Source organism: Convolutriloba macropyga, chromosome 9 (assembly GCF_964194025.1).
Source record: "Convolutriloba macropyga chromosome 9, txConMacr16.3, whole genome shotgun sequence".
Classification (NCBI taxonomy): Eukaryota; Metazoa; Xenacoelomorpha; order Acoela; family Convolutidae; genus Convolutriloba; species Convolutriloba macropyga.
Window position 1 is genome coordinate 42,034,751 of NC_134476.1, and position 15,290 is coordinate 42,050,040.

Genomic DNA, 15,290 nt, shown 5'->3' on the forward strand with positions numbered 1-15,290 from the left:
CAAAGACCAATTACAAAACCAACTGATAAAAAATTGAAAAACAGTAAAAAAAGGCAAATTGACGCATATGAATAAAACACCAAAAGCGAGAAAATACCTTTTTGTTCGAAAGCCGCTTTCTCGCTGCTTTTAAATCAGAGCGAAAAAATTGCACGACGCGAAACCACTCGCTTTTCCCACCACTTCCTGTTTCCGCGTGACCAAATTCATCACCTCAATTTGCGTTCAAAAATTATGAAAATGTGTGAACAGATCTTAAAAAAAGACAGCGCCACAATGCAATTCAAATTCTTTGAATTATATAAAAAGGAGAGCTCCTAAATAATAGCCGCTCATAGGCTGAGAGCGGCCATTAAAAAGTGCAAAACAATAAAATGGTACTCTGATATGAATTCATACCATTTATTTCAAATCCGATTGATAACATACCTGACAGCCGCCATTGATTCCCATAATCCCGACTGAAAGAACAGGAAAATTCAAAATTGATTGTACAAAAATTGCGATCAATTTCAATTCGATTTCGTAGAAAGACATCCTACTGTTTCTTACTGATATGAAACAGGGAAAAGCATACAAAACAATGCCATCAAATATTAGACCTGATGAGTCAGATGAATTCGAACAAAGTTCAAATTCCGGAAATCTAAAACTGGCCGGTTTTTTTTCCGGTTTCAACTTTAGATAAGGTTTTCGAAAATTGACATCTTAGATTGCTCTGCTGAGAAACTACTGGTTAAAAGCACAGCAATTTTATTTTCACGAATTAAAAAAAACAACAGGACAAGTTCTGAATTAAAAATCGAAGAAAGGAAAAAAAAACTAATGACCTGGCCAGCAACGTTTTTAAAGCAACAACCAACTTTGAGAGTCAACAAAGCATATGACCCTTTATACGCAAAACAAACAAAACTGAGAAAAAATCGTATTCCAAAAAATAATGGTGTCAAGTTAAAAAAAAAAGTCCACATCAAACGAGATCAAGAACCGTATCCCCATCTTGAGGGGAATTTGACACGAAATTCAGCAAAACTGTTTTTCAATAAAGTATTTGCGACCTCAAAAACATAACCGGCAGATTGCCGGAAAATAGCCGCGATAGACGCTTGTGGCCTTCCATGAACTGAAACAACCAAAGAAATAAGAGATAGATCGACCACCAGTCCATTAATAGACCAATAGGGATAGATTCGGACTGTCAATTTTATGACACATACGGTCTATATGGAAAAAGTGCTCAGAGAGCTTTTTCAAAATTGATATTCGAAATCAAAAACTCAAGACTAATACTCAAGAATTAGGGCGTATAAGTTTGGCACTACTTAGATGCACACTATTGATCTGTAACTAAAATGTTCATAAAATTCAAAGTTCCATAAGTGAGTTCAGAAGTCATTTTTTTGAGTGAGGTAAGTCACGCAATTGGCCAAAAAGCAGAAATGACGTCACGCACACAAATTTTAACTGCAAAGCAATAGAAGTTAGTGAAAAAGTCAATTCCAAGAAGTCAGGTCGTAAGAATCATCGATGGAGACGACGAATTAAAAAAACATAGCAGGACAAGTCCCGACGTACAATTCAAAAAATTTTCATTGACTAAAAAGAAAAACTAGACCTAGAATGGATTATGAGTGAATTGAGAAAACCATTTTTAAAAAATCAGACCAAAAAAAATAAGAAAAAAACAGAAAATCATTGTCAAAATGCCGCATGTGAACAAAGAAAACCACTAGCCTAAAAACTAGGCCTAGAATGAGCTGTGAATGGATTGGGAAAACCATTTAGAAAAAATCTGATCCAAAAAATTGAAAAAAAACAGTAAAAATCAGAGTGAAATTGCCGCATGTGAAAAAAAACCACTACCGAGAAACCGAATTTTTGTTCAAACACCAACTTTTCACTACTTTAAAATATGAGCGAAAAAAATTCGCGCCGCGAAACCACTCGCTTTTCGCTCCATTTCCTGTTTCGGCGTGACCAAAATCACTACTCCAATTTGACTTCAAAAATCATGAAAATTTGTGAACAGATCTTAAAAAAAAGACAGCGCCCCAATACAATTCAAATTATTTGAATTGTAAAAAAACCACGATGTACCCAATAATAGCCGCTATCGCTTCGCGGCTATTAAAAAGTCGAAATTTAATTGACAATTAACTTGGTTAACATAACGGAACTCCAGGATAGCAGTCGACATCTTAACCACTCAGCTAAAACGGATTTGATTCTCTTCCGCTCACAATTTATATTAGCAACAATCTTTATTTAAGAATGAGATTAACTTATATTACTAAAAAAATGAAGAAATCAAGCGTGAAAGGCACTTAAGAAGTAAAAAATATTTTGGAACAGAAGCTCAAAAACGGTTAAGCTAAAATTTTGCATAAAAAAACCAACACGGTTACAATAAAAAAAGACTATTGGGAGAAAGAAAACTAAAAATGTGGGCCAAAAAAATTTGGGTCGAAGTTATTAAAAACACGCCTACCAAAGATCTCAAAATAATGCAGTCACCTAATGAGGTTTTTGGGTGCTAAAAAATAGTGACACTGCTCGGAGATGCCCTACCGCACGTGAACAAAAAATTCGCTCTAAAAACATTACGGCTGACCAGCAAAAACGCAGTATTCTCTCTGCTCAGGTCAACTCGTCGAGTAGTAATAAAAAGGCAGTGAGTACGCAATATAGCTACGCGCAGTTATAATAGGAAATGAACCGTTGTATCTTGGGAAGTGTTGATATCCATACGAGGAGAGGCACCAGGAATGCACATGTCTTCCCACTGCCAGTCTCGGCCACTCCAATCACATCTCTATTCTGCAGTCCAATCGGAATAGCTTGTCGCTGGATGGGCGTAGGCTCCTGCAGCCAAAACACTCAACTTCAATTATAACAATTTAAAGTAAAGCACTCTATGGTTCTACTACATTTAAATTGTCAACTTCACGACTAATTCTCTCACTTTTTTTACAATCATCCATTTTCTACTCGAAGCGGCAGACCTGAAATGACTTAGCCTGATTTTGCCATCGCGTAATTCGGTTACGTTCATTATCGCTAGCCTTTTGAATTTTAACCAATTCCGCAAACTTCCTGTATGTCCCACGTATAAACATACCAAAACGGAATTTAGTTACACCCTCAGCCAAATTTGACCGAGTCCATTCAGGTCTGGCTGTGCGGTGTAATTAAACCTCTCAATGGGTGAGTAAAAGCAAGTTTTCTGAACAACCATCTCTTCTCATTGACTTGAAAACTATCACCGACAGATTGCCAAAAAAACAGCCGATGACCCCACTGACTGACCTTGGGATTGAAACAATCAGAGTATAATTGACGATAGCCTAATTTTATCGTTCGCAGTTTCGTTTGGTTCGCAGTTTCATTTGAATCAACAATTATGGTGAATTCAGCATCTATATTGGAGGACAATGAGCTTAAAACTAATACCAGTCTACAGAATACTCTCAGGTACTTTGATTACTTAATGCACTATGTCTTAAAACATTAAGTCTTAGTGTCCTTCCTGGCTTTATTGGTTTATTCCACTTTTGATTTCGATTTTTATCTTGCTGTATTTGCGTAAATTTGCTGACTGAATTCTCGAAATCCGTCAGTTGAAACTGTGAGCGCGGTATGTCAGAAGTCAAATGTGACAGTGGTGACTTAAGTAAAGCGAAAAAAGTTTAACGAAAAAACATAGCAGGACAAGTCTTGAAACAATTCAAAGAATTTTCAAACATACCCTGGAGGTTGCCAGAAAATAGCCGCAGTTGATTCCCATAACCACAATTGGGATCGAAAGAAAAATTATTGAAAAACTGATTTTCGAACAAAAAAATAATTTTTGAAGAAACTATTTTGATGTCACTTTGTCGGTGAAAATACTCCTGTGTCTTATTGAGAGGATACAGGGGCTAGTATCAATAACAATAAGCATTAGAGATAGTAACTAAGACTCATGCGAGCAAAGTTCCAGTATCGGGCATGTATTGAGCTTTATGGGTTTATACCGTTTCTATTTGCTTTCATTTTTTTAATACAGACTTTTTTCATTTTAATAGCCTAGCTGAGCAACTGCTGTTTAAAAACACTGAGCAGAATGAGCGAAAAATGAAACTAGCTAGGAACAGTAAAAAAAATGCACGCAAAACGTCGAAAAAGCGGCAAAATGAGGTAAATCGAAACAAATTTTTATTCGACATAGTATAAAAAATAGGAGCGGTATAATAGCCGACTTGAGAAGCTGAGGGCGGCTATTAATGACTTAGACATAACTAGACATAGATTGGACCATGAATGGATTGTATAAATCCGTTCGGAAAACTCAAAAACATGTCACACTGCCGCATTAGAAAAAACCACTAGCGAGAAAGTAAATTATTGTTCAAACATCAAAACCTTTTCCTCACACTGCTTTAAAGCTAGAAAAAAAACATCGCGATACCCATCGCTTTATCACACTTCCTGTTTCGGCGAGACCAAAATCACCACTGCCTTCAATTTGACTCGAAAAACGAAACCACTATCGATAACAAACACCTTTGACACAAAACCACTCTATTTTCCAGTTCACTTCCGGCTTCGGCATGACCAGAATCGCTACAAGATTGCCTGCAAAAATCATGAAAATTTAAACAAATTTTAAAAAGGCAGTGCCCCTATACAATTCATCTCCTGAATTACCATCGAAGAAAACATAGACCGTACTACCAGAAGCACATCAGGAGAATACATCTCTGGTTTCGATTGTTTTCAAAGCACATAAGTGTGCATACAGCCAAAAAAATCAAAAAAAGAACATTCAATCCTATTCTATCCAAAATTCAACATAATCACAATCATGAAATCCGATAGCAACATCTAACTTATAGTTCACGATAAACGTTCTCATAACGCATACATAGGCTTTGAAGAAAACCACTGAAAAAAAGCGGTAGAATAAAAACAAATATAAATTTACTTTTTCCCTTGAAACTGTGGTGTCAGAGCCATTGAAACGCGTACCAATATAAAAACCCTAAACCACGTCAAACAATCTGCCATATTGTCAATTAGAACCGATTAATCATACATTAATCAGATTAAGTGAAAAGACAAAAGCAACAACAAACATGGGCAAAAACGATTAAAGCAACAACAACTCGTAGTTTCTCTGTGAGAACAAGTAGTGTCGAAGTCACTAAAGCTATTAGTTCTCAACAGAAACAATTAAACACATTCAAATCTGTCGAATCAGAAGGCATTAACAAATGAGATCAGTCATTTGAAAAAGAAAATTGGTAATATTAAATTAAAGCAGTGTCAATAAGGAAAAAAACGAGCGCAAACTCAAAAATTGGTAATATTAAATTAAAGCAGCGTCAATAAGAAAAAAACATCCCAATAAACTAAAAATCAAATAGAATTATGCATATCTCACTATAAAGCCGAAAAGATTTTCATTTAACTAAGGGAAAAAAACCAGAAAACAAACAGTTAGAAACATCAAAAAAACATCAAAATAAACATAAATCAAATGGAATTATGCATATCTCACTATAAAGCCGAAAAAGCTGTTCATTTAACTAAGGAAAAAAACTAAAAAGCAAACAGTTAAACATCAAAAATTCAATCAAATTCATAAAAACAACTAAAGTCAAGGTTCCAACAGCACGTAGCTACCAATTGTAACAACTAAATAAATTCATTAATGCCTCAGTGGGAAGCCGATTAGAATTGTCAGGTCTAAAAAACAGGACATCCAAAAACAGCAAAGATGGACAAAACTCAGAAAGTCATCGACTTTATGAGTAACAAATAGTGCCAAAGTCATATATACAACACGCAATCAATTGAAGCACCTATATGAAAAAACTTGTGCGTTATTTGAACAATTGAGAAGGACATCAAAAACAATCATGACGGGAAAGCCTCAGAAAATAATTATTTTGTGAAAATAAATAATAACAAATTGAACACGAAACATTCAAACGAAAAATCTGACAATGGTCAACTATGCTTCATTAGGTAGCCGACAATCATTTAGACTAGGCAGCAAAACAACTAGAATAACAAAAAATACGGGCAAAGATTTGTGTGAACGTAATCAATTGCTCCCGCGCCAAATCTAAACTACCTGCATTCCATCAGCTGATCCCTCCAACCCATATCCCAAACTGACAATTGTTTCATTTTTTCAAACACATTATAGTTAACTTTTGTCCTAATTAACTACACAGTTAACTTTTTCCTAATTATCTTTTCTATCTGATGATTCTGATTAGGTAAGGTCAGCTGAAACATCAAATTGCACAGTTCTTCAGACCGTTTTCGGACTTTCAAGACTAAGAACCGCCCCTCACATCCCGAAATTTTCTCAAAATAGTTTCGGTGAATCGCATACTTAGAGACTAGCAGAGTGTAAGGATCTAAGAGAGCTACTTGGCCCCTCAATACCTTCCGAGCGCTACCTGATTATCACGGTTGTGAGGACGAAAAGTCAAATGGGTCAGAAAAAAATCTGTCAAGCCAAAAATCGCATTAAAAAGACCACAGGATTAATATAATTGCTACAATCTTCGTTTGAGTGCAATTAAAAACAAAATTACAGCCACAAAATCAAAAATTCATGTGAAACTGGTTCAAAACATGAAAACCAGCAGCTATAAACTGGAAGCCGTTAAGTATTTGCGTTTATGCTCTAAGGTAAAGCTGATAGCACTTGTCGTTGAGGAAATTAAGTGAAAGAACAGCATATACGGGTAAAAACTGAAGCAAGAATCATTATTCTTCTGTGAAAACACACAGCACAAAATTCAAAACCATTAGCTGCCCATTGACAGTGGGCTTTTCAAACTTTTCGCTTTTCGCTCTTTTACTAATATAGAACGACTAATATCACTTCTCCAATTAAAACACAGGAACCAGTCAACAATTTCATGAAACGACGTGCAAGTTCTATGTAATGGTACTAATTATTTTGAAACATTACCTAAGGATCAATTATGAGAAAATTGAACTCTGATAACAATTTTAAACATAGCCGGCAGATTGCCGGAAAAGAGCCGCCGTTGAAACGCTTGATACCCATCAGGATTGAAACAGAAAAGGTAGAGATAAAAATCGGCAGAATTTTTCCAAAGTCTCAAAAAGTGTTCTAAGTCTGTGTGCAGTTTCAGTTAGATACTAAAACTATTATTATAAGTTCAGCTTCTAAACTGAAAACTAGTAAGCTTAAAACTAACGCCAACTAGCAATGCCCCTAATGAACATTGATAACCTAATAGACTTGCAGACCGCGCTTTATCAATTTATCCCATTTCTTTTGATTTTGCTTTTTGCTATTGACTGTATTCACCACATTGCGTAGTTCAATGCGTGAAAGAATTTGAAATCCATTCAGTTGAAATAGTGAGTGAGGTTAGTCAGGAGACAAACGTGAAAAGCGTGACTTATGTGAAACGAGATGGAAAAGTAAAGCGACTAATAAAAAACATAACAAGACAAGTCCTGACCTAAAATTTTTAAGAATTTTCATTGACTAAACAGAAAAGTAGACCCAGGATGGAATGGAACATCAATTTAGAAAAGAAATCCAATCAAAAATCAGACAAAACAGTAAAAATCGAAGTCAAAATGCCGCATGTGAACAAAAACCACCAGCGAGAAAACGAAATTTCGTTCAAGCACCATTTTCTCACAACTTCAAATTTCACGCCAAAGAACCACTAGCTTTTTTGCTCCACTTCCTGTTTCGGCGTGACCAAAATCATCACTACAATTTAATTTCAAAAATCATGAAAATGCGTGAACAGATCTTTAAAAAAAGACAGCCATGTATTGTCTTTGAATAGTAAAAAAGTAGAGCGCCTAAATAGTAGCCTTTGAGAGGCTGACGGCGGCCATTAGACAATTTCGTCGCAATTTTCGATTACAAAACAACTATTCAAATCAGACCCTGCAGTACAATGATCCCTCCATTACAAATAACCTACCAGCATTTGGTAGAAAAAACAAGGCAAACGCTACATGGTGAAAACCGAGATAGGGGAAGAGGAATGAAAAAAAAACGAAAAAAAAAAATTCTTTAAACAAAATTCCCAACAAAAACTAGAATGCTCCGCGACCCAAATATTGTTCTAAGAACTCCTTAAAGTTGAGTCCGACTGATATATGCCCCACCAATTACCCAAAATACCCGATAGACACATACTAAACAACAATAAAAAAATTCCGAAATCAAAAAAATATGGAAGAATACCAAATTGTTGCATCTGTTTCATTAAAACTTTTGCCTAACAGTTATATTCTCATCTTGGTAGCAAAACCAATAGAATAGCTCATTACATATTGAAGCAGCAAAACTCTCAACAAACAACTCTGAAATTAATACCACTAAAATCAAAAGCTCGCCAAAGCCACTAGTACAACCAATTTCAACAAAAAGTTCACCAAACGCTTGAAAAATTGAAAAAATACAAATAGCTTCAAATTCCGATTCCATCCCTGATTTTATATCAACTACATCGTCATCAACTGCTTAGGTAAACCGATTACAATTGCAGTGTTATAGTTAGGAGTAGTTATAATTAGTGACTTGAGTGACTTCTGACCAAGTAATTGATCTCTGTGAGTATGTTGTTGATGAATGAGGGCAGATCTGTCTCAGTCCAGGAGCGGAATGGTCTGGGAATGTTGCCTCCCTTGGATGAGATATTGTAGTCTTCTTTGAATATCCTCCAGTCCCTGTCTGTCATCTCTGGCAACGTCTTCTCACGCCAGTGACGGTCATCAAATCTACAACACACTTCGCTAAAAGCTGACACTAACCTCATGTACGTAGATTAGAAACAATTGATTTCGATTCACAACTAACCTCAATCATTTCACAGTCAGTTGTAACTAAGTTTCTTAATTCAACTGGAATAATTCATACTTCTTCAATGAATGCATCACAAAACTTACGGTTTTGAAACATCTTAAGTAACGACGGAAAAAGTTTTGAACGACGGAAAAGTTAATCTGTCTGTTTTGGATACTGAAGTTTTTGATAGAAAAAAAACAGTGTCAGCAACGGGTAAATCTGATTAGTTTATTTACATTGCATTGAGCTAATAAACTACTAATATAACCGACTAACGTCGGGCGAATTGCTCTCAAACGACCAGCGAGCGGTTGGCTTCCAGTAGCTAGCCACGGTTTAGTGAGGCTAGCTTTAGCTTAACTGAAGGGGCGCGAGGTGAGCGCAGCGTGGGGGGGGGGTCTTTGGCTGCACAGGCCCTTACGGCCTGAAAGATATACAGGGTTGGTGAATGGGGGATGAAGTGAGGGGGGACTGATATGGGAACCTCTAAGACTCCAAGAACCACCCTTCACACAATAAGCATAAGTTTCTGTGAATCGCATAAACGGAGACTAGTCAGCTGAAAGGCTGTAAGAGAGCTTGAAGCACCCGGGCGCTACCAGTTTATCCCGTTTTTGAGGATGAAAAGTCAAATGGGTCAGACGAAAAATCGGTCAAGCGAAAAATCGCATTAAAAAGACCGACAGGACTGATATAATTCCTACCAACTTCTTTGAGAGCAATTTATCTTCTTTCGAAGGCCCATATTTATGCAATCAAACGCTAAAATTGGGAAAATCAATTTCATAATGTCATAATGAAACATGCCTGGGGTGGGGTCTTGCACGCCAGGAATGTATGTCCCCAAAACAGTTACGGTGAACCGCATACTTAGCTTCTAATAAGCCGAAAAGCTCACAGGGAACTTAATGCCATCCAGGCGTTACCTCTTTATGCCGTTTTTAAGGATGAAAAGTCAAAAGAGCAACATGACAAATATAATTGCTACAAACTTCGTTTGAGAGCAATTAAAAAGATATGTACCGATTATAACAAAACAAAGAAAAAAACAGCCGGCATATTACCGGACAATAGCCGCAAAAAGACAGGCCATAGTTAAAATAGACCGCTGAGACCAAAAACGAAAAGACAAAACGTGCCGCCGAAATTCTGATTTCCAATTCTATTCTTATTTTAAATCAAAAATCAAACACGAATGTTTAAAATTAATTTAGTAAAAATAACTTGATAAGATCAACCCATGAGACACTATGAACCTTCTAAAATTCCAATGTTCTCGATCTCGAGTTCTCAAATTAAACTTAACAAGTGATAGCCGGAGCCATTTTTTTAGTGACGTTGTCATGTCCAATCAAAAACCAAAACCAAAGAGTATAAGCTGACGTCACGCACACAAACTGCTAGTTGACTTCTTGATTTAACATCAGATGGTAGCAAAGTAAATTGCCGATGACAACAATGCAGAACACATAGCCTTTGAAACAGTCGACTTGTGTGAAACATGACCATATGGCAAAGCGAATTAAAAAACATAGCAGCACAAGACCTGAATCAGAATCCAAAGAAAAAAAAAACAAATAACCAGAACACAAACCTTATTCTACAAAAACAAGCCTTTGCGGGCCAATAAAGCACATGACCCAACAGATACAAAAAAAATCAGAGCAGCAAAACAATTAAAATAAACATGTTTCTTCTCCCAATGTTCTGAATTTAAAGTCGCCTTAAACAGCGATAAAATATAATAAAAATCTTAAACACACACCATTTAAAGTTAAACATACCCTGCAGATTGTCAAAATAAACCCTCCATTGACTCCCATAACCCCAATTGGAAGTGAAAAAATTTACTTTCTACGAAAATATTTTAAAGTACGAAAGCCATTCGGTCGTTAGGCATACTCCTGTTCTTAATGTTAAACATACCCGGCAGATTGCCGGAAAATAGTCGCCATTGATTCCAATAAGCATGATTGGGATTGAAAGAATAAAAGATATTGAACAAAAAAAAAGTTTGTACAAAAACATTTTTTAAGTCTGATTTATTTTGATGGCATTTCGTAGTTGAACATACTTATGTTTCTTAGAGAGAGGCTACAGGGGCTACTATCAATACCAATAAGCATTAGAGATGGTAACTAAGACTCATAGGAACGACGTTCAAATAGCGGGCATCTAAAATTGGGCTTTATGGGTTTATCCCGTTTCTACTTCTGACTTCAATTTTTTATACTGACTCTGTTCATTTTGAATTGCTTTGCTGAGCAACTGATGTTCAAAATCACTTTTAGCAGAATGAGAGAAGAGAGAAACTAGCCTAGAGAAGTCGAAAAGATTTCACGCAAAATGTTGAAAAAGCGGCAAAATGAGGTAAAGCGAAACATTTTTTTATTCGACGAAGTAAAAAAACATAGCAGGACAAGTCCTGACGTACAATTCAAAGAATTTTCATTGACTAAACAGAAAAACTAGACCAAGAATGGACTATGAGTAAATTGACAAAAACATTTAAAAAAAAATAAGATAAAAAATAGGAAAAAAAACAGAAAATCAATGTCAAAATGCCGCATGTGAACAAAAAACCCCCAGCGAGAAATGAAAATTCAATTCAAACAAAAAACTAGGCCTAGAATGAGCTGTGAATGGATTGGGAAAACCATTTAGAAAAAAATCCGATCCAAAAAATCGAAAAAACAGTAAAAATCAGAGTGGAATTGCCGCATGTGAACAAAAAACCACTACCGAGAAATCGAATTTTTGTTCAAACACCATTTTCTCACTCTACTTTAAAATTGGAGCGAAAAAAATTCACGCCGCAAAACCACTCGCTTTCTCGCTCCATTTCCTGTTTCGGCGTGACCAAAATCACCACTCCAATTTGACTTCAAAAATCATGAAAATGTGTGAACAGATCTTAAAAAAAAAAAGACAGCGCCCCAATACAATTCAAATTCTTTGAATTGTAAAAAATAGGAGCGCTATAATAGCCGGCTGAGAAGATGAGGGCGGCTATTAATGAGGGAATACAGGTGCCAGTATCAAATTAAAATGTAGCCAACAAATTGCCGGAAAAAGCCACCGTTGACCCGCTTGACGCACATTGGGATTGAAACAGAAAAAAAAAGATATAAATTGACAGTATCAAATATTTTTATTTGGTAAGCTAATTCTGTATATTCGGTTAGATTCTAAAATTACCCTCATTGATGCTTTTAAATTGAACGCTATTAAGCATAAAAATTCATTCAGCTTTTAAATTGAACGCTATTAAGCATAAAACTAATGCCAGCAAGCAATCGCTTTAATGAACTTTGATAAACTAATGCACTATGACTTAACGACCGGGCTTCATATGCTTATCCTGTTTTCCAAGAGAGACTTCTGACGTATTTTTGACAGCAACAAAAAAGACAAGAAGCTGTCTGGGAATTGAGAACGGTGCGTCAGATACCCAATCAGAACTTTCGTCTCCTTTATAATTGCTAAGTCGAACGGAATAATGTAGAGGTCCGGACGATGAAGAATTTTTATTAGGGGGACTAGAGTTGAAACGTTTGGATTATAGTTAATATGAAATTAAGAAGTCTCCGGAAACGAATAATTTCTGGTTATAATCAGTGAAGAGAAAGAAGGAAAGTAGAGTAGTACAAAAAAGATTATTTGTTTACGACAAATATGACATATTTATGACACAATAACGGAAAACATTTCAATCACTTGCGCTCTAAGAATTTATAAAATATGAACAGACATGTGTTAAATAATATGGGTTAAATGTTGTTCGAGTTTTGCGCAAACTGCTGGGAAATAGACGCCGTTGACCCGCTTGACGCACATTGGGATTGAAACGAAAAAAGAAAAGAAATCAAGAGATAGAAATTGACAGATATTTTCTAAGTGTCAAAGTGATCTTATTTGGAGTGTAAATTCTGCATATTCGGTTAAGTTCTAAAATTACAGTCAATTCAGCTTCTAAACTGAAGGCCATTAAGCATAATACTAATGCCATCAATCAGTTTAATGAACTTTGATAACTTAATGCATTATGACTTAATGACCGGGCTTCATATACTTCCAGTTTCTTTTTTATTTTGCTCTTTTGACTTTGACCGTATTCCCTACATTACGTAATTCACTATGTGAAAGAATTTAAAATCAGTTAAAACATTGAGCGAAGTCAGAAGTCAAGCGTGAAAATTGTGACATCTGTAAAACGAAAAACGTGATCAGAAGTAGGAACGTGACCAAAAAACGTGATCAAAAAAGGAGAGCGCTTAAATAATAGCCGTTGAGAGGCTTATGGCGGCCATTAATTACTTTGACAAGTGTAGTACACTAAATGGCCACTTATTTAATCACCTGATTTCCAAAAAAAACTTAACTCATTTGTATAAATCGAACAGGATTTTCTGAAATACATATTCAATGATCATTTCATTCTACGTATTTAACATAGCCGGCAGATTGCCGGAAAATAGCCGCGATAGACGCTTGTGGCCTTCCATGAATTGAAACAACTAAAGAAATTAAATACTGATCGACCACCAGACCTTTAATAGACGACTAGACTTTTTGGGTTAGATTCGGACTACCAATTTTATGACACATACGGTCTATAAGGAAAAGCCCTAAAAGAGGTTTTTCAAAATTGATATTCGAAATCAAAAACTCAAGACTAATACTTAAGAATTGGGGCTTATAAGTTTGGCACTACTTAGATGCGCACTATTGATCTTTAACTAATAAATTTACAGTTTATTAAGTGATTTCAGAAGTCATTTTTTTGAGTGAGATAAGTAGGGCAATTGACCTAAAAGCAGAAATAACGTCACGCACAAAAACTTTAACTGCACAACAGTAAAGTCACTGAAGTCATTGAAAAATTCAATTCTAAGAAGTCAGGTCGTAAGAACCATCGATGGAGACGACCAATTAAAAAAAACAACGATGTCCCCAATAATAGCCAATATCAGTTCGCGGCTATTAATCACAATTAAGGAGGTCAACTGAGAAGTGTATAAAATCGTGGAAAAATTGAAAATTGGGAGAAAAATTAATAAATTTTGGTTAACAATTGGGCATTACTGTTTAAAGTTTGGTTAATTTTTGGATAAATTGTGAAAAATTAGGGAGATATTGGGCAAAATTGGTCCGAGTTCGGCTATTTTTTTAAGTTGGGTAAACTTTGGACAAAATGGGTGATTATCGATAAAAAATTGGGTAAAAGTTGGGTAAAAAATGGTGCAATTTTGGTGAAATTTCAAAAAGCTGGGTGAAATTGGGTAAAATTGACATAAAACTGGTAAAGTTTGGAAAATTTTTGGAAAATAAGGGTAAAACAGAAAAGATATCAGGTAAATTGTTTCGAAATAGGATATGAATTGGGAAATTTTTCATAAATTTTGACTACTTAAAGAATAGAAAAATCCGAAACGAGTTCGCAAAAAGTTGGTGTAACGGATACTGCCAATTGTGCATTGAGGAGGCATTGAATTTTGGAGAACAGATTTGGTTGAATTGGTAATTTTTGTCACATATACCACCATTTTCGGTATGTATATACTTGGAAAATCAATGAAAGGCAATGATTTGAGAGTATTTGTAATAAAAACATAGCCGGCATATTGCCGGAATAGCTGCGAAAGAACAGACCTGCGTGCCGTATAATAGAGATAGAAACAGATTCAGATCTAAATTGAAAAAAAACGACGCCGCTCAAAAAACTAGGTAAAAAACATTATTCAGCGATAAATAAATAAAGCTTGTTAAAATTCATTCCGCAGAAGCCTCTTATTAGGGACCTTTACTGCACAAATGAGTTCCTTTGACCTTAAACAAATTCAAATTAAACTTAAGTTTTAAAGTGCAAAAGTCATTTTATTGAGTGAGGTAAGTGATCAAAATCTAATCACGCAAATAACCTAAAAATTTTTGCTAAAGCGAGTGAAAAATGACGTCACGCGTGCAAATGCCGTTAGTGAGAGGAAGAAGTCATTCAGAAAACTTGCTGTGTGAACAAATGAAAACTTTTTCAGCTTTGATGTGTGAACAAATGTAAAACGAAAAAAAGGCGTCAGACGACGAAACAAAAAAAACATAGCAGGACAAGTCCTGACGTACAATTCAAAGAATTTACATTGACTAAACAGAAAAACTATACCTAGAATGGACTATGAGTGAATTGAGAAAACCATTTTAAAAAAATCAGATCAAAAACATAACAAAAAACAGAAAATCAATGTCAAAATGCCGCATGTGAACAAAAAAACCACTAGCGAGAAATTAAAATTTAATTCAAACAAATAAATTAGGCCTAGAATGAGCTGTGAATGGATTGGGAAAACCATTTAGAAAAAAGCCGATCCAAAAAATCGAAAAAACAGTAAAAATCAGAGTGAAATTGCCGCATGTGACCAAAAAACCACTACCGAGAAACCGAATTTTT

At 35.5% G+C, this 15,290-nt stretch overlaps 1 protein-coding gene across 3 annotated transcripts in view; it reads right to left on the reverse strand.

Moving 5' to 3' along the window:
• The window catches only part of LOC142345791 (putative ATP-dependent RNA helicase DDX23), a 160,511-nt gene that overhangs the window by 47,345 nt on the left and 97,876 nt on the right, over positions 1-15,290 (reverse strand). For all 3 annotated transcript variants that reach the window (XM_075398148.1, XM_075398145.1, XM_075398146.1), the window contains exons 9-10: positions 8,595-8,778; positions 2,717-2,862 (exon numbers count right to left, since the gene is read on the reverse strand). In XM_075398148.1, the coding sequence (XP_075254263.1) occupies positions 2,717-2,862; positions 8,595-8,778 (330 nt within the window). The remainder of the gene's footprint in view (positions 1-2,716; positions 2,863-8,594; positions 8,779-15,290) is intronic.